The following is a 24896-nucleotide window of genomic DNA, read 5'->3' as shown; positions in this document are numbered from 1 at the left end:
CAGGGGACCCTATACAAGAAAAAGTGCCTTCTGAGTACCAAATGGATTGCTACAGGCCTAGGGAAGAAGCACTTCAGCCAAATCCTGTAGGAAAAATATGCAGTGTTCCCAGAGACAGAGCACCTGGGAACTCCCAAACCATCCTTCACCCATGTGCCAATGAAATCGCAGTGGGAATTAGGGCCTGCAGATGGAAGAGTGTCATAAACAGATGAGCAATGTGAGTGGAGTCAAGGAAGGTATAAAATGCTCCATCCTGAGCCTCTATCTTATGTCCTTCGGTCAAAAGCCTTTCACTTTGTGGAATAACAAAGCTGAGCCTTTGAAGAGAAAGAGGGTGGCAAACAAGTCAGCAAAGAGACACTATTTTGTGGGGGTCTGAGCAGATGACAGAGGGCAAAGAGGTGCAGATAAACATGCCTGAGACCAACTCTCAGATTTTGTCAGCTGTCTGAGTCAATACAAACAGGAGAGAAAGACTCCTGGAGGATGATCCTTTTCCTTATTCCTGGAAAATGATGTTAGTGCCATGGGATGTAAGAACAGACACACTTAAGCCAAATGACTGAAGGATGAACTCACTGGCTTCTTCCAAATTCAAGATGCAACTCAACAGTGATAGCAGCTGTGGACAAAACTCCTGCCAGGGAGTACTGCATACCAGAACCATGCTGGGAGATGGGAACTACTTAAGTGAGTGCTAGGAGATGAGCCATAGCCCATGTCCCCTCTTTGAATGGGGTGGCTCCCTCTATTCTGGTAAGAGAACAGGGGCAGATGGAGAAACTGTATATGCAGTTTATGGCCTTCAGCAGGATTTGGATGTTAAGGCTTGTTAGGTTTTGTGACTTATTTAGTGATACACCACCTCACATGGTCCTTTACTCCTGGAAACCTCCAAGCAAGAGGTTCAGCAAAGGGTTATCTCTAAGAGCTGCAGCAGTCACAACAAAGACATCCTTCATACACCTCTTTACACAACATTTCAAGAGATGAAATTCATCTCATGACAAGACTTCTCATCTGCTGATAGTCTCCAATCCTGCAGCTAAAATGGGCTATGAAATCTGTAAGGCTGGGACTGCCCTCTGATTGGCATTCCAAAGGGGAGTCTCAGTGCCTCAAAGCTTGCCAAAACTAAACCTGCATTGAACTAATTCCTGCACAATTCTTTACCAGTGAACAAAAAAAAGACATTACCATTGAGAAGAAAATAAACCACAGACTGAGCAGCTTGACTCCTGGTAGACACCAGGGACATCAGTGCCACAAGGTTTGCAAAACACAGTCCTGATGATAATCTGCCTGCAGAAATGAATACGCAGGCAAACCTCGCTCCAAGCACTTCAGCTATAAAACTGCTGGCTGATGACACCTCGTGCTCTTACCTGACATCATTACCTCCATGGGCAAAAGATCCAAAGCAGGCTGTTAAGATTTGGAGGAAGTGGAAAAGCAGATGGACCTGAGACGTGTCTTTCTCTTCCTTATCCTCTTCCACAGGATCAGGTGGGGGTCGGTTAGGCTCAGCGATTTCAGAGGCCAGCTTCATTTCCACCCCTCCTTCCTCCGCCTCAATCTCTGCCTCAGCCACTGCATTGCAATAGCTGGAGTAGCTGTCATAGCGAACTCTCTTCTTGGAGTAAGAAACAGTGTCTCCCACCAACTTCTCACTGTCCTCTGGAGTTGATGGCTCTGCTGCCTTAAAGGAGGAATGCACAGGCATGCCACAAATAGCAGCCGTGTAGCAAGTATAGCTGTTGTTACGCCGTAACAGTTTGTAGTTGTTTTCCTGAGAGGGCCTCTCATCGGTGGCCCTCTCCAGGTGTATTTTGTGGAGCAAGTCTTTGTATAAACCTGAGTCCTTGTGCACAGTGTGATAAACGTGGCCGTCGCTCCTTATCTGGCCGTCGAAGCTGAAGGTGCCGTTGGACACAGGAGACTTCGCCGAGGTGTGCGTCATCGAGAATGCCCTTCCTGCAAAGGTGGACATTCAGAGGGGCTTTTATTTCTGTGAATTCTAATGCAGAAGCCCTGTCTCTCCCACTTCATGGGACAGTAAAATGGCAGCAATCTGAGAGTGCAAGACAAAGAATCATAGAATCATTTTGGTTGGAAAGGATCTTTAAGATCATCAAGTCCAACCGTTACCTAACTCTGCCAAGGCTGGTGCTAAACCACAGCCCCCAGCACCACATCTCTATCTCTTTTAAACAACTCCAGGGATAGGGATTCAACCACCTCCCTGGGGACAACAAGTTGCTTCTTATATTCAATCTAAACCTCCCTTGGTGCAACTTGAGGCCATTTCCTCTCCTTTTATCACTTGTTACTAAGTAGAAGAAACCAACACCCACCTCACTCCAACCTCCTTCTCTCCAGACTGAACAACCCCAGTTCCCTCACCCACTCAAAGAGATCAATTCTTCACAAAGAAGACCTGTTTGCAAAATATGCAGTGAATAAGGCAAGATTCAATTAAAAGTAACTCCTTCACCTTCTGTGCAAGAACAACTTTATTCTAGGGTTGGATCTCCCTGAGCCAAGCTGCATGACCTGCAGCAAGTCAGTAGGGATCAGCTATTCAAAGGTGATACTTGGAGGCTATATCCTGAGGACTTTTGAAAAAAAAAAAAGTTCTAATTAATGCCTTAAAATAAGATCTGTTTTTGCTAAGATACTGTCTCTATCAAATAGGCATACTAAGGATTTAATAAGAATAATAATAAACCAGGTTGGAAGAGACCTTCAAGATCACCACATCCAATCCATCAACCAATCCAACCCACCTCAACAACTAACCCATGGCACCAAGCACCCCATCAAGTCTCCTCCTGAACACCTCCAATCATGGTGACTCCACCACTTCCCTGAACAGCCCATTCCAATGGGCAATCACTCTCTCTGTATAGAACTTCTTCCTAACATCCAACCTAAACCTCCCCTGGTGCAGCCTGAGACTGTGTCCTCTTGTTCTGGTACTGGCTGCCTGGGAGAAGAGACCAACCTCTGCCTGTCCACAACCTCCCTTCAGGTAGTTGTAGAGAGCGATAAGGTCACCCCTGAGTCTCCTCCTCTCCAGGCTAAGCAACCCCAGCTCCCTCAGCCTCTCCTCATAGGGCTTGTGTTCCAAGCCCCCCACCAACTTCATTGCCCTTCTCTGGACTCATTCCAGCAAGTCAACATCCTTCCTAAACTGAGGGGCCCAGAACTGGACACAGTACTCAAGGTGTGGCCTAACCAGTGCAGTGTACAGGGGCAGAATGACCTCCCTGCTCCTGCTGGCCACACTGTTCCTGATGCAGGCCAGGATGCCATTGGCCCTCTTGGCTGCCTGGGCACACTGCAGGCTCATGTTCAGCCTACCATCGACCAGTACCCCCAGGTCCCTCTCCACCTGGCTGCTCTCCAGCCACTCTGACCCCAGCCTGTAGCACTGCATGGGGTTGTTGTGGCCAATGTGCAGAACCCGGCACTTGGATGTGTTCAATCTCATGCCGTTGGAACCTGCCCATCTGCTGGAAATGTTGTTTATTGTAATGTCATGCTGAAGATGAGGTCCCCTTTCACAAGTACCTATGTTTAAAAAAAATATTATTTTTTTTTTTAAAAGAAAGGAAAAAGGTTCATGTTCTGTGGAAATATTTTCTCAGCCAGTCCAACATTTTGATATATTTTTCCTATGGACATGGGCAATCTCAAGCACAATATAGGCTGGGCAAGGGGTGGCTCAAGAAAGTCTGGAGGAGAAGCACTTGGGGGTGTCAGTTGATGACAAACTCACCATGAGCCAGCAATGGTCACTGGCAGCATAGAAGGCAGCTGTGTGATGGGCTGCATCCAAAGCAGTGAGAGCAGCAGGACAGGAAGGGGATTCTACCCCTCTGTTCTGCTCTGCTGAGACTTCACCTGGAGTACTGTGTCCAGTTCTGGTGCCTCCAGCATAAGGAGGACACTGAACTGTTGAAGCAGGTTCAGAGGAGGCCATGAAGATTATTATAGGGATGCAGCAGCTCACCTATGGGGACAGGCTAAGACAGATGGGGCTGTTCAGCCTGGAGAAGGCTCTAGGGAGACCTAAAAATGACTTTTCAGTACCTGACGGGGGCCTACTAGAAAGCCGGGAAGGGACCAATTACAAGAGTTTGTAGTGATAGGACAAGGGGCAATAGACTTGAGCTGGAAGAGGGAAGATTTAGACTGGAGATTGGGAAGAAATTCTTTATAGTAAGGGTAGGGGGACACTGGAACAGGCTGCCCAGGGCGGCTGTGGATGCCCCTCCATGGAGGCATTCAAAGCCAGGCTGGACAAGGCCTTGAGAAACCTGGTCTAGTGGAAGGTGTCCTTGCTCAGGACAGGAGGGTCGGAAGTAAATGATCATTAAGGTCCCTTCCAACCCAAACCATTCCGTGATTCTCCAGTTCCCACTGTGTACATTTAACATTACACATGTCACCACTAAAGCAGTATTTCTGAAGGAACTTCTGTCTTTCATTCCCTGTCTTCCTGGATTTCCACTTTTGGGTGTTCAGAATTGGGTTTAGCTATTTTTGATCTGGAAGCACCCACTCAAAGGGCTTCACAGCATGACTTACTTGATTTTGTGTGAATCAGTTGAATATATTAGACATTTATTAATGTAATTACAGGGCTGTGTAGATATCAGCAAAGCAATATCAATGTCAGCAGATCCCTAAGTGTGGGGAGGTGCAACCCCACCACATGGGAGAACAAAAAGACCTTTATGTACACAAGTCTACTTCTTCTCAACCTATGTTCAGAAAACAATGGGTGAGATTTTTCTAGTGGCCATGCTCCAAAGGGTCATACGTTTGTCAACTGAAGCCCAAATCTTTTCATCTCCTGTGGCAGCATGCTAATCACCTTTATATGCTGAATTTAACCTTCAGGCATCAGCAATTTGTGCTCCCTGTATTTTTCCACTGCGTAAAAGGATGGAAACAACACTAAAGGTAGCAAAGTGACACTAAAAGGAAAGTGCTTTTCCTTTTCAGCTGACTCTAAAACTGAAATACAGTCAAAAGAAAATGTAATTGGGTTTAAGTCCCCTCTAGAACACATCACATGTAAATGAGCATCTTTCCCAGCCAGGGCATTAGGGCTGGAAATCCCAAATTCACCATTTACAGCAGAGACCTACTTGCAGTTCAGAAACCCTGTCAGAACAGGCAGAAGAGAAACCCTCCGTACTGTGATAGCTTCTTACCATAGGGTACACGAGGATGGTTTCCATTTGCAACAGGATCTGGTGCCCCAGCAGCTTCTGTTCCTGAGCCAGTCAGGGGAATCGTGCTCTCGTCAGAGGCTTTGGCACCAGGAAGCTCTTTAAAGACTGGTGTTTCTTCATCTTGAATTTTATCAAGACTCTCATCTGATATCCTTGACAGTGCAGCATCTTTCTTTAACCGGCCTGAGGAAATAACAGCACTGTAATTTTACACCCAACTCAGCTGCCTCGCTGCTCGTGTTTCCACTGGTTGCATCAACAGCGCAGATCAAGGTGGATACAATAACCTGGCTCTTTTACATACACATTCTTTATTTCTAACACTTACCTTTACTAAATTCAACTCTAGAGCATCTTTCTTTCTTCCTAAAAAATGGGGCACAGCAGGTACCTGCAGTAAAACCCCAAGCTGCTCGTTTATTGATGAAATCTGAAACTTGTCCCTGGGTTTTATTTGGTGCGAGTAGCAAAGTAAATACACAAAACACTGTAAGGCTAAAAGCTGTGATCAGCCCGACTCACTGTAAAGTTAAAGAAGTCACTTAAAAACAAAAATTCTGCCAGATTTTTCCTCTCTAACATTTCCTTCATCAAATATAAATTGGGTTCTGTTTCAGTATTTAGTTTCTGTTTCTGCTAGACCCTAGAAGTGAGCACTGCAATGGATTGCCTAACGAGGTTTTGAATTTCTACCACTGCAGGTTTTTAAGAGCAGGTTATACAAACACATGAGGAATAGTTTAAGCACATCCTGCCTGTGGGTGGGGACTGAACTAGCTGACCTCTCAAGGGCACTTCTAGCTCTAAAAATGCATTTTCCATGATTTTACATCGCTTGTACTTCACCAAGCAACCACTTACTTTCGATTTTCCTCTTCATCCATGGGCACACAAAAATCCAGACTAAGATGGCGAATATTAAGGATACGCCGATTGAGATTAGAGCGATGGCCCACATGGGCAGTACCAGTCCCAGTACTGTGAAGAGAAAGAAAAGAAAACCCCAGCAAACTGTAAATTAATACCACTTCATTATCTCAGGCAGTGGCAGAGTGGTCTGTTGTAGAAAAGCCTGTACTCACGTGAGCTTCAAAACCAGCATGAATGAGCCAATCACTTTTAACATCAGTATTTAAAGGTCTGGTTGACTTCCAGTTCTCAGTTACCCCACTGTGAGCTTATTTCCAAAGAAGCCAGGGGTAAAACTCCCACATCAGGGCTGCTAAACCAAGTTTTCTGTGATTTTATACATTAATGCCCGTTAAACCGCAGTGGCCATGAAGTATTTACCTGATCTTTGCTCTGATCAACAAAGCCTGATGCTCAGCTTAATCTAAGCCATTATTTGATTATGATAAAAGCTTAATGTAGCACTTGAGATCTGAGGTCTCAGTCCTGCAATGCACAATCATGTCAATAATTTGTGTTCCTGGAAGCAGCTCCCCAAGAGAGTTCCTTGAGTTTGTTCAATCAAATGATCAGACCCTTAATGAAGAAAAGAGCTTGGTCTCTGAGCTTTCAAATCTGTATTTGCTCATCTAGCTTGAAACCTAGGTGATTAATTCATCCTTGTGAGTAAATGCCACCAGGGCAGAGGCCTGAGAGAGTAAATATGTATTTTCTGAGAATCAAAAACAGCCTCTCACCTTCTTAGTCACACACTTTAGAGAGTGCTAAGCTGAAACAGAAAGGACATTAAGATTCTTATTTCATTTATTTTGCAGAGTGCCTGACCTACTTCTACGGTACAACCAGTGAGGAAATGTTGGTTATACAGCTGATTTACTGTGAAACTTCTTGGATACACAGCCATTTGGACTTCAGGAAAAGGAATTTGTCTCACCCTGAATCTGGGCACTTCTCAAGCTTTTTATTAATTTCAGTGATGCTATGATGTGGAGTCTACTGACTGCACCTATCTAGTACTTCTAGTGTGTAGGTTTTAGAGAAAGCAAATTTCTGTTCAAAAAAAGGCCACTTTCTAAGCCTGCTTTCTTCATTCAGGGGCATGTTCAGGAGCCTCTCCTCAATTGCCTGTTTGTTTACGGCTCTGGGGCAGCAAGGTAGCCTAGAGATAACATTTAGTGACCAGAGTCTTCAACAAAGTAGTCAAGAGCATTGAACAGCTCTTTTCTGAACTCTTTTGCTGCAAGTGCATGTTTAAGTGCACTCTAAGCCAAGTTAAATATAAACATAGAAGTGCAAACATATAAACATAAAAATGTGTGAACAGAAATGTATGAAGAGACAGAAATATAAGTAAATGCAAACATAGATACAAATAAAAGCAACATAGAAATGCACATAAAATATACAGAAACGGAAGTAAAGTCCTGGAAATGACACGTATCATTTCCCTCTTGAGTTGAGTTGCAGCGAGGACACAGCACCCAAGAAGACAACACATTCAATGCAGGAACAGCCTCAGGGCTTCTGAGCATTGATGGGAAATAAGTAAATTTAATTAATAGGCTCCCTGCCAGATCTGCCAGAACAGTGACTCTGCTGATTTCAACAGAACTATTGAGTCAGGCTGAGTGCAAACAGCCCACCTGGTCTTACCACCTGCTCTGAACATGCCCTCTTGATGCACATATCTGAATTAGCTTTGAGACCTCAACACACACTCAGATTTACAAAGCCAAAGCCGGCAGCTCAATATTGCCCCTTCCCCTGAAAAGGGTTTTTTTTTGGTAGCTGTGCTCTTCCTCACTAACCAAAGGGGTCAGGCAGGAGTCAAAAACAGATGCACAAATAGAAGCAGGTGGGGAGATGTATAATTTACTCTCAGAATCATAGAATGCTTTGAGTTGGAAAAGACCTTTCGAAGGCATCTAATCCAACCCCCCTGGGACATCCCCAACTAGATCAGGTTACTCAGAGCCCCATCTACCCTGCCCTTGAACGTCTCCAGGGATGGCACCTCCACCATATGCCTGGACAAGTTGTTTCTGTATTCCACCACCCTCATAGTGTTCTTCCTAACATCCAACCTAAATCTACCCTTCTCGAGTCTAAAACCATTGTTCCTTGTCATGTCACTACAAGTTCTTGTAAACAATCCCTCCTGAGTTTTCCTGTAGCCCTCTTTCAGCTACTGGCAGGCCATCCTTAACTCCTAAGCTAGGAGATAGTAGTGTGATGTCAGCACTGGCAGAGCATCATCCCAGTCCCTCCCATGCCTCTGCAGATGGCTCACTCACCTGGTGCCCCCGTGTACATGATGGAAAACACGTTAATAGCAATGGTAGCAGCATAGAACACTGGAAGCGCACGGAGGCCGTTGGGCACAGGGTCTTCCTGCATTGAAATTGAGGGGAAAAAAGTGAAATATTAGGTGGATTTTCCATAGGATTGTCATCAGTGTGAGCTGCCATGAGGAAAGCACATTCTCCCCAGTTCAGTGCCAGGCAGGTAGAGCTTTCAGGTGGATGGTAAGGAAAGGATGGTGACCTCTCCGGCTGCACCCAAAGCCACAATGCAGGTCCTGGCAAGCACCAAGCATTCTGGGGAAGCTTGACACTGTTAAAGGGAACCAGGAAGGCAGGTTGTACTTTCAGGTCAGCTGCAGACCTCCGGGGCAGATGGGTGACCAAGTTTCTTTCTGTGAGTGTTTCCTCACTGGTCTTGTCTCAAAGAAGAGTAGTGTCCCTTTCACTTGGCATGACTGAAAGGTGCCAAGCAGGACAGAGCTTTGATAATTTTTGGGAGTGGGCTAACAACAGTCAGTGCGACACATGCATAACACAAACTCCTTCCTAACCTCTCCACTTCAACTGAAACACGCTGGCACTTTCCCCCAGCTAGCAGAGAGCTCTGAAACGTTGAGTGCCTGGCCACATGAAGCAGGTGAGATAAATAAAGTGAGCTTGCTGCTGCGCCTGCTGCCCGCCACGGGCTCGTGCCCTCCACGCTCAGAAGGCAAGACTCAGCTGACGGTGCGGCGGAAATGTGCTGCACAAGCCAGGCAAAGAGCCTTTGTGAGGAGACTGCCTTGGCCTTTTGAGGGGGCTCCACGTGTTTGCAAAGAGCCTGGCAAAGTTAAGGGCTGGCGAATGTGGGTTTGTTTCTTGCTACCATGGGCTGCAAAAAGGGAGCCAAGAGCAGGCTGCGGCCACCCTGCGCTGTGCCCTGGTCCCAAAGCGCCAGGCTATATCCGCAGGGCCAGCTGCTATTCAGACATCCCCAAAACAAGGTCATAAACCCCTACATCAGGCCATGGGCTTGCAAGCTAAAAAGCTGGTCTTTCTTCATACACGCACACAATGCAAACCACCACCTGCTTCTGCCAGAAGCCCTACAGATCTCACTACATTGTGAATGGCACAGGCAGCAGTCAGAAAACTGTTTCCTCATCTTGAAGTTCTTCTGCCTCCTGAATGATTAAATATGTAGCTTTTATACCAGAGTTCATGTGATTTTGATGACTAATTTCTAAAGTTGGTAGGTTCTGAACACAACAGAGAAACTTTTCCACATCCTTTATGCAACTTGAGTCATTTTCAATTCAAAGCCGATCATATTTATCACCTGATTTTATTGCTGACATCTATTTACACCAGAAATAAAGACTGATGAAGCTGGGGCCACAGGTGGTGCTATTTATAGCAAGAGAATCAATGCCTCATCTATTTAAGTTGCCTGTATAACTGCTAATATAGCGTCCCTTATTTTAAGTCATTGTCATGCGCTGCTGCACTCCCCCGTTTCAGCAAGCTGGATGGTGTGAGAGAGATGGAAAGAGCAGATAAAAGCATTCTGGTTCCCAGCTTATGCTGGAGTGCCAGGCAAATCATCTTCCACAGTGGAGACAGGTAGACTGATGTCACCTCAGAGGTGCCACTTTTGACCAGGGTCACTAAAACACATGAGAGTCTAGGAAAAATGCAGATGCCCATCTTCTGATGTCTAAGGTCTAGAAAAGCAAAGCTTACCATTTCACAACTGTGACACAGCAATTAGAGTATCCCCAAGGGAGAACTGTTCTGCTTAAATAACAGTCAGTCAGTCAATAAGTTTGTACTAGTACAGAAGCAACCTCAATGCACCATCCTTTAATCAAAGAGAATGTACAATAGTAATTATCGTGCAGCACTTTCTAAGCCTCAAATGCTTGTCAAATTACTTACTCTGAGCTTTCAGAAGAGCAGTTGCAATGGCTGTTTAAAAAAACAAACCAAGCTACAACAAACTAGTCTCCTGTCCCAAAAGCAACTCTAGAAATGCAAGCACCCAAATGGGAGACTAGAACACAGCCTTCATACCAAGTGAGATTTCTTTACCTTGTTTAAAATGAAGAATCTAATCAGCACAAAGAGGACTCCAGACATCAAGCCAGATAACAGTGGGGAAATAAACCAAGAGGCAACTGTGTTGAAAGAAAGATAGAATAAAACATGAAATGAGCAGTCTGCCTGCATAATAGTTAAATAAGTGGTTAATAGGCAATACATTTAAAACAGTTCTTGTACAACTGGAGTGAACACTCCATATGCAATGTGTCCTTTTGGCCAGGAAGGCAAATGGTATCCTGGGATGCATTAAGAGAGTGGCCAGCAGATCAAGGGAGTTTCTCCACCCCTTCTACTTTGCCCTGGAATATTGTGTCCTGTTCAGGGTTCCCCAGGAACAGGGATACATTACAGAGTGTCCAACAGAGGCTATGAGGATGATGAAAAGACTGGAGCATCTGTCTTATAAGGAAAGGCTGATAGACATGGGGCTGTTTAGCCTGGAGAAGAAAGGTTGAGAGGAGATCTGATCTTTTCAGTGGGGTCCTGAAAGGGGCAATGGATACAAACTGATACATGAAGAAGTTCCATCTCAACATGAGAAAACACTTCTTTATTGTGAGGGTGATGGAGCCCTGGAGCAGGCTGCTGAGAGAGGTTGTGGAGTCTCCTTCTGTGGAGACTTTCATAACCCACTGGATGGTTTCTTGTGTGGCCTGCCCTACATGATCCAGCTTTGGCAGGGGGGTTGGACTTGATCTTCAGAGGTCCCTTCCAACCCCTACCACAACTCTATGATTTATAAGTCCTGTCCACTGGCACTCATGAAAGTCAAAATAATGCTAGGCACAATCAGAAACACCAACAAGACATTTCCCTTCAAGATTAGGAATCAATTTCACCAGGAAAGTTGCTTGTAGTTGGGTGCAAAGTGGACCAAGAAAGCTCTGTAATTTCCTAATTGTTGTGATCAGGAATGTGTCAAGTAGAAAGCAGCTGCACTCAGCAGGATGGTGTGCTGCTGGCAGGGGAAAAGTCTCAAATTTCCAAAATTATACAGAAGCATCAACTGTAGTGATTAAAGTGAGCACATATTTTGCAGACCAGATTTGCAAGTGTCCAGGGCTGACTTAACTGCAGTAGGTGGCAAACCTCCTACTGCTTTCAATAAAAGCAGATTAGGGCAGTGCTCTGGAGATTTCACCCAGAATGATTTATGGTGTGCAGCATGGTTAACAGATTGATTCTGCTGTCATTGCAAACTTTCTTCTACTTCTGACAGAGTTCAGAAAATCCCACATTGCTCCAGCTCCTCTGAAGCTCTAGAGTATTTCCATGCCTTCAGCATCAATCCTTTTACTACAGGGTTTGGGCTGTGACTTGGGTTACAAGGATTCCAAAACAATAATGAAAACTCCTCCACATGCCTGCTTGGCTGTGCTGATCCTGGTAGTGGGAGGCTGTGAGTTAAGCGTGTGCTGCATGCCCAGCTTTTGCCTCCTTGAAGCTGGTGGGTGGAGGAACAGGACTGTGGGCATTCACATGATGGCTAGCATTGTTGAGAGCAAGAACGAGGTGGTATGAGCCACCACAAAAAGAATTAGAAGAGGAGGAGTGTCACCTTGAAGCAGATCTCTGAGGGACAATGTGTCCTTGACTTACTAAAGAAGCTCCATCTAAACATGAGGAGGAACTTCTTTACTTTGAGGGTGGTGGAGCACTGAAACAGGCTGCCCAGAGAGTTGGAGTCTCCATCTCTGGTGTCATTCAAAAATCCTCCTGAATGCCATCCTGTACAACCTGCTCTAGGTGAACCTGCTCTGGCAGGGAGGTTAGACTAGATGATCTGCAGAGATCCCTTCCAACCCCTGTGATTCTGCTGGGGAAGCACAACTTGCTTCTTACCCCTTCATCCACCGGAGATACACTGCAGCCCTTAATGAACCCTCTGAATGACAGGACCAGAGTGAAGAATGATGTAAGGAGGGAAAGCTGTCGGCACAAAGCAGCCTCCTGGGGAGGTTTTTTTTCAATCAGTGCACACTACTTCATGTACCCTCATGCATGAAAGCAGCCAGCACTTACCAATCTTGACAAGCTGCATCCACTGGACTCCCTGTGTGCCAATCGCCACCAGAGAGAATCCAATCGTAGCACCTACGATGCAATGGGTCCCTGATATGGGGAGTTTCAAGAACGATGCAATCAGCTGCCAAACAGCAGAGCCTAGGAAAAAACAACATCCCAACGTATGCTATAAAAACAACAACAGCAACAATCATGTCATGCAGAAAATTCTTCACCGCGTACCCACATTCCTTTATGAGTGCTGCCTACACTCTGCATGTACAAGAGAGAGCTTCTGAAGAGAGTTTTGTTTCTGTTCTAGCTCTAAAAGCAAATACCAAGATAGTTTAATAGCAGCTTTGAATGCAGCATCTTACTTGATAACTTTTTATTACTAACAGCTCTTTACACTGCACAATGCTTCTGCTTTTAGTTTTTGAAGGCTTTCAGTATTTACAGCCTGTCTGAGTACATACACAGACTGCTCCCACTCTGCACCAACCTTAGAAAACTTCAGTTATTGGACTTGGAAGCCTGCAACTGATCAGTGTGATCACTTCAACTATCCATGAACTACTACTGAACTATCCATGCTCTTAAATTCAGATGTGACCAGAGAAAGGCTGAAATTGCAGGGCAAAGAGCTTCTCAGTGACACATGGCCTTGCAGAACTCTCCATAGGGAAAATGGGTTGTGGAGGGAATAAGGACTATCCTACTGCCTTCATTTGCAGTTCATTATGGCACTGGAGAAACTTAGAACAACAGAAATCTTAGTCATGTGGTAGCCAAAGATACTCTTGGCATAAGGAAGTAAGATCCCCCTGCTAACTAAGGGCTGGTGGGTAGTGGGCTATAAAGCAGATTCAATGGCTGACGTCCCAATAGATATCCCAGGAAGGATGTTTGCCAAGAGTGAAGAAAAAGACCCCAAGCACCAGAGAAGATGCCTTCTATTTTTCAATCACATTTTCCAGTAGTTGAATCAGACCACAGTTGGCCACCAAGTCCTCAAGCATGCAGCTCCATGCTCTGACTCACTTTCACACTGCAAGGATCCAGGTTCCTTGCTCCTCTTGCAGTGGTGCTAACCTCAGGACACTGAAAGAGTTTTGACAGTGACACAAGCCTTCTATGGATCTCACCTAATAATGGAGAATTCTCAGAAAGGTCTCCTCTTCATAGCCTGAAGATTTAATCTTCATGTGTTATGAAGCCCAAATGGCAGCAATTAAACTGCCATGGGAGCTCTGGTACTCTCTGGCTGGTGCTACCTCTCTTCATTGATCTGCAGCAGATCCAGATGACAAAGCAAGGTCGCTGACCATATACTGTTAGGCCAAATCTCAGCTTCTATGTTCAGTAAGAACAGGAGAAGATGGCTTGAAAGCCCCGAGACAGGGCCATCTGCAAATGGTGATCTGCTGGCATCACACACAGCGATGTCTGGAAGTCAACCAGTTTGTAAACCTGATCTCTCCTGGGGTACTATCCCAAAACAACTGCTACTCCCATTGCTATTGGAAATTCTAGATCAAACAAGAAACACCTGCTCTTTCATTTGCTGGCTTCTCTTTCCCTGTACTAAAATAAAAATAAGCTCACTTTGAAACCTTTGACCAGCAAGTGAAAGTGAGGTGAAAGAGAAAACAGATGGCAACATCTGGAAAGAGCCAAATAAATGAGCCATAGATGTGTCCTTACAAAATAATCAAGTCTAAAATACAAGGAAAATGCAACCAAGCTACAGCTGCACTGCACAGGTGTTGAGAGGGGGGAAATAAGGAATAGTGCCATACTCCCTCTATTTAATTTGGTTCACCTTGAAAAGAAACAGGAGAGCAAAAGGGCAAGTGGTGGAGGACTGATCTATGGTCTGAAGACACTGTGTGGGCTAAAGAAGTTTAAGGAATCACATTAAGGAATAGAAGAAAAAACAAATCCAGCCAGAGCAGGACTTCTCTCTGGGGCTTGCAGTGCCTTAACTACCTACATCAAAGATTTAACTCCTCTTTAACACAAAATGCCTGCTCCCAGTTTTGATCTTTGCAGAACTAGCCTAGGGAGCAGGAGGCTCACTAGACCTGTTAGAGTCCCAGACTCAGACTGGTTGCTGTCTCCTAAAGAAAGGAGGTTGGCTGCAGACCACCCCAACCAAGAGACACCAGTACCAGCTTTCAGCTCAGGGTGTGTTTCACGTTCCCCTGCAGCTGCAGGCGCTGCATCCATTTTCTTGAGGCTCTGGTGCTGTGTTTCAGACACAAGACCTTGTTGAGTACCATGCTACCTGAAAGACCTAGTACTCTGCTTTGCCAGACTGGCTGGGATGGCCTCTTTGTTGGTGGCACCTGCTCAGTTGCACCAGCAGCTGACTCCAGCTTCCACCAGGACTACTAGAACAACACTTGGGCAGCTCAACAATAGCCTGACAAGTGGTTAATGCTAGGGAACTACTACAATTTACTCCCAAGAGCAACAGTCCCTCACTTCCCAATCACCTAACAAACCTTTTAATAGGCTACAAATTATTGCAAAATGTTACATCTAAAACTTTAAACTTGTCATTCCCTGCTTCCTTTTCTCTTAGGAGAGAAGTTTGCCCTGAAAATCACCATCTGCTGTTTGCTGCAAGCATCAAAGGATCTTCCACCAACATCTGGAAAGAGGATACAGTGACTTTTGGTCTCTCCCAGGCTGTTGACTCATTTAAGCCTCATCGAAATTCAGAAGCTAAATCCATTTGCAAAAACATGATCATGAGGCATGAGGGAACGGGGGTGGGGGAAGAAGGCCGAGCAACAACAGAAAGAGGAAAAGAAAACATCCAGGAGGGCTCGGGGAAAACACAGAGAAAACACCACCACACAGCCAGAGAAAAAGCTGGAGATGGAGTTGAGGAAGGAAAAAAAAAAATGGAAATCTGCTGTTTGTGGTTAATTCTGAGATTTAAAATGTGGAATTTCTTCTTAATGCCCTGACTGGAGGAAGGGAATGCAACTGCTCATGAAGTTCACACAGGCTTATGTAAATACGCATGCAAATAAGGTGTTTTCTTTGAGCTTCTGGCCAGTTGCCTCTGCAGGGGGCATCTGAGATTTAAAACTTTGCCCTGCCAGGATCAGGATACCAGAAATAGATACAGAAAAAGAAAATAACCTTTTCTCCAATAGGGACCATGAGTATCGAGAATGTGAAAGTCAGAAGCTGCAAGGCCACTTACATTTCAGACTGCTCCCGGACACACACCCATGGGAAATGATGGAGCTATCTCAGAAGGGTAAACGTTGCAGTGGAGCAGTACTATGAATCCACCCTACAGCTTGAGGGGAAGATCAGAAACCTGCAGCTGACCTTGCAAGACACTGGGAAAGAGGAACTGATGGAGGGTGCCCAAGAGAACATTTGATATGGTTGAACTTAGCAGCTTCACAGAAAGACAGTTTAGAGAAGCAGATGTGGTCTCAGCAGCTATTTGTCACTAACCAACCCCTTTTCCCCTTGGGCAGAAGGTAGTCAAACTTCAGGAGAGTCAGGGATAATGAAAGCCTAAGGGAACCACTTCCCTGCTCTCAAGCACACAAAGCCACCTCAGACAAGTCCAGAAACTGGCACTTAATGTCCATCTTGATCCCTTAAAATTTAGGAAAGCAAAATTTTCCCATTTCCTTACAGAAATGGGTGAATAACCACATGTACTAGACTTTTGCGTGCATGCACCAATCTCAAGTGCAGGTCCTGCCTGAAAACTGTGGGGAGGCTAGAGCGGGTAGGTGGAAATACTATTTAGGTTAGGTTTAAGGAAGTTTAAGGAAGAAAACCTTTGATTGAAACATCCCTTTCGAAGGGAGGACCTGCAATGCACAAATAAACCACACTGCCTTGTTGTGAGATGCCACAGACCTGGCAGACGGAAGAAGTGGTGGTGGGATGGTCAGGCTGGCCTCTTGCCTGGGCTGCCTCTCCAACAGAGAAAGAGTTTCCTTCCTGCTGTCTCCTGCCCTTTAAAAGCAGGTTTGCTATTGATCCATGAGGGAGCTCTCCAAAAGCTCACAAAACCTCTTGCATATAAACAAAGAGTAAATACAGTGGCTTAATGTTACTTACCTCAGAATATGCTATTTGTTCTGAAGGGAGATTAATTTAACTGCAAACAAAAGAAGGGGAGCAGCCTCTAAGGCATCCTGAACTGCTGTCCCTTTGAGTCACAAAAATTAAAAACCCCTTAAACGTGTGATCATGAATTTTTACTGCTCCCTTAGTTTTGCCATGGGCAAGAGTGAAGTGTGTGATCAGCTGCAATCACTCAGACAAGAACTTTAAGCAAGTATGTTGGAATCTTCTGTAATTTTTTTTTATAACAATTCAAGTAATTCCTTCTCATAGGTGTTCACTGAAAGCTGCTATTTCTGTAGGGTCACAAATGCTGTGCTTGCAGAGTTCTCATTTACCATCATAAAAATCTTCCAAACCACCTTTTCAGCACCCTCGGGATACATCTGTGCGATCCCTTATGTCAAGCCTTATTTTTCCATCTACTACTTAAATGGCTGAGCCGTTGAGAAATACAAATTATTAGAAGCCCTTGAAAACATTAAAAAAAACCCAAACATAGGAGCCTAAAAAAACAGGAATACAAAGGGTCCTGCACTCATAAAAACCAGACCTGCAGGTGCAGACGATGAGAATGAACAATATTGAGAAGGAGCAGCATGTCAAGCACACATGGAAGGTTACTTGGAAGAGGAAAGCACTACTTACCAACCATGGCACTCACTTCTCCTGCCATCAGCAGCGGGACGGTGTTGTTGTAGAGGTTAACATCGATGATACCTTTCCTAATGGTTTCTCCTACTTTTGCTCCCAGCAACACTGAGCCAGTGGTTTCAAAAACTGAAGCCAGAATGCAAGCCTGGCGCAAAGTAACGACGCCAGAGCCCACGGCCGTTCCGAAAGAATTGGCAACATCATTTGCACCCACAGAAAAGGCTAAAATAAAAGCAATGATAAACCCCACAATGACCATCCACAGGTACTCATCCATTGCCATCTTTTCCCCACACCGTAGATCAGCTTTCCCCTTTGCAAAGAGTTAATAGGCAGGGCTGGAGGGCACCGCAACGGATTTGGAAAGCAGATTTCTTGTAAACAATGAGTTCTCTCTGGAAAGTGCTGGGTAGTGTTAGAATGTGAAGAAACTGCTAACTGCTGATTTTCAAACTACTATAAATACTGTTCATTTGGCTGCCTTCGGTCAGCAGTGAAATACATTCCATATTTTGCTCTCAAACTGGTACAACTGTGATGTTCTGTCCTGCAACAGAAAAACAAACAAACAAAAGAAATAAAAGAAATCTTTTTTAACCAAAAAAAAAAAAAAAAAAGGGGGGGGGGAGGAAGAAAAAAAAAAAAAAGGAGGGAATACTCAGCAGAGCCCATTACAATGTGTGTTTTCAGAAGTAAACATGATTTAAACCCCACTAATGGGGTCCTACCTCGGCATGTGACTGTTCTAATCATAAAGCAATTCAGAAAGAGGTTAAAATGAGGTCACCTCCAAAGCAATATGTTTCTCCCAGTATCACTGACCAAGAAAATTTAACATTTATTTTTATTTCCTGAGCAATTTAAAAAAGATTTAGAAAGGTTGGGCATTTTGTCTGTGTTGACTTTACTGAGTGGTGTGATAAGCCCTCATTCCAGAAGGAGGATTCTTCTTGGCTCTCTGCACCCCGTCAATGGAAGCATGTAGAATGTATCGACCATACCACAGGGCCTGATGTGCAGCTGATGTGGATCACCTAACCTCAGCAGAGCTCCCTACCCTTTATCAGCTGCAGCCAGAGAAGCACTTGTTTAAAAATTACCTATGTGTCTGTCTGCCTAGGAAATGCCATTACCAATACTCTGAAAAACATTCATATTGATCTATTGCTGCTAGCACATCCCATGCAGTAGGAATACCTTTCTCTCACAGATTCTCAGTCACTGAAAGAGCACAATAATCACAAAATTCCTGTGAAACAGCACAATAACCACATCACCACAGTCACAATAACCCTGTGCAACCCCACAGATCTAAAGAAGCCTATTTTGAAAAAGTTTAGCCATAAAGCTGAGGTTACCTATAGGAGATTGGGGGTTGGACAAGATGACCTTTGAGGGTCTCTTCCAACCTGATGCAATCTGTTACCCATTGCTAACAGTCATCATCTCCAAACCATTTTTACAGGTATCTTTTATTGCTTTTTCTGACAGTTTCAGTTTTATGACAGCCTTCTGAATTAAATCTTAATTCATATAATCTGATTTTTTTAAAAAGAGCTTTCAAACAAACAAAAAAAAATGGACAGAAAGGGACTTTAGAAGATAAAATCTTCACCATCTGAAAGACTACTAAGCAGAGCAGTAAAGTCCACACTGATGTCAGGATGGTCAAAAGCTAGAAGCACATTTGCCCAAACCATCTGCCTGCACTGCTGCATCTCTTTTGCAGGCAGCTACCATGAAGAGGTTCCATGCCACTCTCTGCTTTGCTATCCATGCTGTTTGGCTACAGAAAAGTGGCATTTTGGAGGCAAAAGGGGCAAGAGGTTAGCAGCAAATACCCATCAACAGAGTCCACAAATTTTAACAAGCATTTCAAGAGATGAGGGGATATCAGATGGAAAGCCATAAGCCCACCTCCTGCTTTCTCTCAGTTTTCCTACAGTCACTTCAGTCTCATACAAAATATCCACATCCACAGTTTCAAGACCATGCTTAATTTCTTCCACTGACCCCAATACAATGTAGGCCCATGTGGTGGTAAGGAGGAAGGGTGTCTCATACTTTTGAAACAATGGCAACATTAGAAGGGATGGCAAAAATCAGAAGGGATTTTGCTTATCCTGGAGATGCTGGATCCCTGACAACCACCAACAGGAAAATCCTATCCCTATATGTGTTTCCTAGAAAACCCATAGACTGATGCTCTCCCTAAATACACATATTCAGCAGCAAACATGTCCCTCTTTCTCCAGGCTCCAAACTGGCTGAACAACTGTTGCTCCAGTCATTTCCAGACATGGGGCAGAGACATCAACCCTTGAATGCCTTACACCCTAAGATAACATCTCTCAGAAGGCCTTAATGGCTCAAAACATTTGTATAAAGATTTTTATACTACAAGATGAGAAAATGAAGCCTCAATGCATTTTTGATATTTGAGGACCTGTTGCCTTTCTGTAATTAATGAAAGTGGCACAGGACTTAACAGAGACAGAGAAGGCTAACAGGATTTGGAAGACACCATTAAGAATTGGCACTTTGTTTGCCTGTGAAGAATGAGAGAACTCTGTGAAATTCATCCCAAAAAAATCTATTATGTATATCAGATTTTTGCCAGGAGATGGAAGTGCTGGACTGGGGTCCTTCCTTGATCCTGGAGATTAATGATTTAATTCTTCATCCTGCAGGGATTTACATAGTACCTTTGCCAAGTTAGCCTTGGTGCCCCCGTTTCCTCTCCTGAAAGTGGGCAAAGCTGACCGAGGTCCATGCATGCATCCACAGACACCGTGATCATGTGAGACCCCTTTCCTTTGGACCCCCAGGATGAAAGCATACCCTTATTCCCAACAGAGACCTGTCTTTTCTCCACTTATCAACCAAACTACCAATTTACTGTGGTGACCCAGTTTCTGGGATAAGGGGATTGTGACATTCCCCCACTGCAAGGGAGTTCATGGGACGATGTTTGCCAAATCTGGCTCCTCCGGCCACAGCGAGTTCCTGCAGCTTCCAAAATAAACCACTAAGTCACAAGGTTGCCTTTATTAGCTTCTCTGGGAGGGTGGGGAAAGAATTCCTGATGGTCCCAAAGAAATTAAGACTTCAAGTGTACATCTGCTCCTAAAACACCTTGTGAAGACCAGAGTCTCCCAAAGTCTGTTGGCAGGGCTCTTAGCAAAGGGCTCAGAGAGGTAGCTACATAATTTACCTCCTTTCCTTCAAGAGAAAAGGATGTCTTAAGTAAGAAGTCACCTCTCCTGTCATTGTATACAAGGTTTCAGTTAAAGCACAACATCCTCCAAACCTTGGGAGCCCTGACTTGTCATCTGCTGCGTTTGCAGAAGTGATGAGGCACAGTAATGGCCAAGGCTTCTCTTTAACAACATGAAAATCAAAACAAACAAACAGAACAAAAAAAGGAAGGGCAATAAACATAGATTTAAAACCCAAGGTGGAATCAGTACTTCAGTGGCTAGATGTTACTACTTTCAATCTTAAATGAGTGTAAGAGATGCTAAACATTTAAAGAAAAACAACAGAAAGAAAAATAAACTAACTAAAAAGTGGACATCTCTGCTGAGAAAGTTTTTAGAAATGCAAAATATCCTCCAAAGTAGGCCAGGGACTAAATACAGACTAAATCTTGTAGCATGCTTCTTTCTAGAGCCCAAAATATATCTGGCATGCTCAGGCACGCTGAGCTATGCCCTTCATCACCTAATCTAACCCAAGAGCCTGTGGTATTTCCATGTTGTTACTGGGACGAAAAGAAACTGGCAAAACTGCCATGCAGTGGGGAATGGCCAATCTTCTGCCACCTGCGTGACTGCTGGAAGTCACTAGCCTGTTTCTTCCCTCTGCTCACTTATATTTCACCAACATGCCTCTAAGCACACCAAATGCAACCTGACCTCCGCGATGCTGGGAAGCCTTCCCATTTACCTGCAGCATCTTACCAGTACTGTCCCTCTGCCAAGCTGCTGTGCCACGCTGCTGCAGCAGACTCTGGGTGCAAAAGTTAATTTTCCTATTGATGCTTTGCTCTTCCTGAACCAGTCCAGCCTGTCCTGCAATGGCTGTGCTGCAAACTCACCCTTGGGCACTAGCAGGACAGAGGAACTCTGCCAGGGCCAGGGAGTTGCAGCAGCTGAAGCTGGAGCATGCATCTCTCAGGGCTGTTGGAGCGAAGGGAAACGTGTAGAGATGACATTTCCAATAGCTAATTCTGCATCAAGGCAAAGCTTTTTCAGTCAACACAGTTTTCTTATGACCCATAATTAGACCTTTATCTGAGTTGAAGCATTTAACTGTTTAAGTAGACTTAGAAACTTTCAGAACTGGCACCTCAGTGAGAAAAAAAAAAAGGGTTTTGCAAATGCTAAGCACATCCCTCTGCCTTCCTGGCAGATGAACCAGACACCCCCCTCGGACTTTATTTTGTTTCTAGCTAAACATCTTGTTATAACTCTGTCAACACAAAGTGCTACTTCTTCCCTAAGGGAGAGAGGAAAACAAAGCCTAGGTAAGTAAGCACCTTGATTCATGCAGAATGACAAGTGAATCCTCAGGAAAAAGTCAGGATCTCCTGCTAACCACAAGATCATTTTAGGACATGTCTATATCCATTTACTAAGAGCTCTGCTGCAAACTATTCACAGTACTCTTCTAAGCCTAGACAAGTTCTGAGTGAAAAAAAATAGTATGAAATTTGAAAAGCAAAGTCATCAGTTTTGGGTGGTGGCTTTGGTTTTTTTGGTGGTGGTTTTTTTGTTTGTTTGGTTGGTTGTTGGTGGTGGCTGGTTTTTTGTTTGTTTCCAAATTGCTGCTAAAGAGAACACAGAAACATCGAACAACAGGGATGAACAGTTAAATAAATGCTTGGGATGAAGCTCAAAGTCTAGGGAAGCAATCAGAGTGTATTACTCACCAGCAATCCAACTGTGTGATATAAAGGAAACAAGCAGGCACCTCATAAACATCCTTTATTCTACTCTTTGCAGAAAATTAGGGAAGAACCTACTGCACTGGTGAAACATTGAAAGGTGTACAAATCATCCCATATGCAGCTCACCCCATGCATAAAACACCTTGTGTGCAGCTCTTCTGCTCTCAGAAGCTGCCCCCATGCTGCAGATGAAAACTTTCTGCTGCTCCAGGTGGAGCAGAGATTCCTTCAGGTCCCAGTTTTCACTAGTTTGTTTTTGGCCAACTGTGTCAAATCAGAGAGGGGAGGATGATTTCTTTCCCCCTGCAGCACTGCAAACGGCAGACGTTTCCTGATAGACAGTGTCACTGAATTTGTTCTGGCAGGCAGGTTCACTTCTAGTTACTGGTGGCTGAAAAGTCTGTGTAAAATGCTTCCCAGACAGCAGCTTCTAGAATTTTATTCCATGCCTCTCTGATTCCTGTATGTTGTTCTTTATATAAAAACAATCCATCAGGTTTCCCACCTATGCATATAAACTCATACCAGATCTAGCATAGCAGCCTACTGGAAGTAAATGCAGCACTGCATAAAAACCAACCCTGATTTATAACCAAAGTTACTAACATCACTCATATCAGTAGTCCTTGTCATTTCCAGCTCACACTCGGGCCACAGGGCTCACAAATTACCTACTTTAAATTATTAATGCTACACTCATGATATGATAGGTACTATTAATTCAAGTGGTTCAAGGCTAAGAACATCCCTATATGGCTCTAAATTACATGGACAGGACTTGTCACCAGGCCAAGCGTGATGCAAGTTTAACGCTCCAGTACACAAAAAGCACCCTGAACTTACTGTTAAAAAACATCAATTACCACATCCACAGGAGCAGGTATCACTCAGCTCCTATTTTAATATTTGCAGTGTGTTTAAGCACACCTCATGCCACAACTCAATATGGAAAACAAGGCTGAAGCTGATAGCTTTCCCATCCAGATTAACATCACAGAGTGAGACTGTCTCTGCCAGCTCCCAAAACTTCCAGAAGATGCTTCCTTTTCTTAGTCCCTACCAACCTCTGTTCCCACCACTGAAAGGTCAGAAATGCATATAAAATATTTAGCATGAGATCCTGTTGCTGGAAACACTCACTACAAACACACAGAGACAGCAGTCACGTTTAAACAGCCATTCTACAAACAAGTAAGATAGGTAAAGTATCAACAAGTCCTTGTGCATTTGCTGCCAAGTATCATTTTCTCTAAGAAAAGCACAGTTTGATCCTTCAGTGGCTGAACAAAGTCTTTCTAACAAGAAAGTGTGTTTTTTTATGGTTCAACACTGCAGATTTTTAAGATTCATCCAGCAAGTGTTCATGGTTATGAAAAACCTGTTGTACAGAAGAAAACCATGCAGAGAAATCTTTGTAACTCGCCCAGTATTTAAAAGTTGTTTTAAAAGGAAAAAAGGAGCTAAGTTCTTCCAGCAACTTATCCTCCTGATTATAAATACAGGCTGAACTCTAAAATAGACAGCCTATCATTCAGCACAGTCACATCTGAACATGCAAACTTCCAGAGGGTAAGAAAGAGAGGGCTGTAACTTACACCAGGCAATCCGGGGATAAAAGTCACTCTGGCACAGGAGAGCACACAAGAGAACACCGAGAAGCATCAATGCGAGTCCAGAGTCTTATTCAGTAGGTGAAAATCTGCCTCCTCTTAAGCAAAGAATTCTGCTGGGGGTGGGCACTGATAAAACACAACACTGCGTCACCAGTGCACTACCGAGGCAAACCAATCCAATGAAGCTCACATTAAAAGCAACAAAACCTTCCTCCCCCCCCCCTTTTCTTTCTCTTTTTTTTTTTCCCTCCCCTCCAAGCATAGGCATAGACAAGAAAGGAAATCTCCTTTTTGGCTGCCAGCTGGGCATTTTGGTGCCATCAGGTAATCTCTGAGGTCCTCTATTTGCAGGCACGCTTAAACACAGCCTTAATTCAAGTGCATGTGACAGGAGGGGGACGTGCCTCCAATTCGGGAGAGATGTCGCATGCTTGTTACTTTATCCAAGTCAGCAGAGGTCTCACGGGCTACGCAGGCTGCAGAAAGTTAAAGATGTGCACGAGTTGTGACTGGATCCATGCCTAAGCAAGCAACTTCACTTTTCAGCAGTTCAGCCTGAAATTACCCAATCCAAATTCCTTCGACCCGCTCTCCTTTTGAGTGGGAAACATTTCTGCATGTACGGCAAGGCAAAAAAAATAGTAATAATAATGATAAAAATGTTTGCCTAAAAGAACCCAGCTTAGCTCCATGTAAAATACTTGCTTTAACAGTATGTAGACTGCAACTAAGCCATTTTATTCAGCCAAAAGGAAACTGCATTGTCACAGTTTAAAACACTCTCTCTCACACACACCACACATTTATTTGATCATGCTTCTGGTTTATACAGAAACAATGCTTTATATTCAGCTGTGGGGGTTTACTCTGTTCTGAGTCATTCAAAGCCATGGAGTTATATTCCAACATAATAAACTTCAATTGAAACATTCTCTGCATCCTGAACAACCGAGAAAAAACCCAAATCATTGATGGAGATTTTCAAACACAGCCTTGGAAACATAATTCTTACCTCAAACAG

At 44.2% G+C, this 24896-nt stretch overlaps 1 protein-coding gene across 1 annotated transcript; it reads right to left on the bottom strand.

The window, feature by feature from the left end:
• Window positions 1-1388: 1388 nt before the first annotated feature.
• On the bottom strand, window positions 1389-24599 carry LOC137461380 (sodium-dependent phosphate transporter 2-like; the record flags this gene model as incomplete). Its single annotated transcript, XM_068171135.1, has 8 exons — window positions 23858-24599; window positions 17306-17858; window positions 12566-12706; window positions 10532-10617; window positions 8453-8549; window positions 6111-6227; window positions 5229-5432; window positions 1389-1977 (listed from the first exon to the last, which is right to left on the bottom strand). Coding segments are annotated over exons 2-8 (1523 nt in total), but the record flags the coding sequence as incomplete, so codon positions are not given.
• Window positions 24600-24896: the final 297 nt, after the last annotated feature.

The sequence above is a fragment of the Melanerpes formicivorus genome, unplaced genomic scaffold (assembly GCF_026170545.1).
Source record: "Melanerpes formicivorus ecotype bairdi unplaced genomic scaffold, bMelFor1.0.p_v2 SCAF_1951, whole genome shotgun sequence".
Lineage (NCBI taxonomy): Eukaryota > Metazoa > Chordata > Aves > Piciformes > Picidae > Melanerpes > Melanerpes formicivorus.
This window is presented reverse-complemented; position numbering and strand designations above follow the sequence as displayed.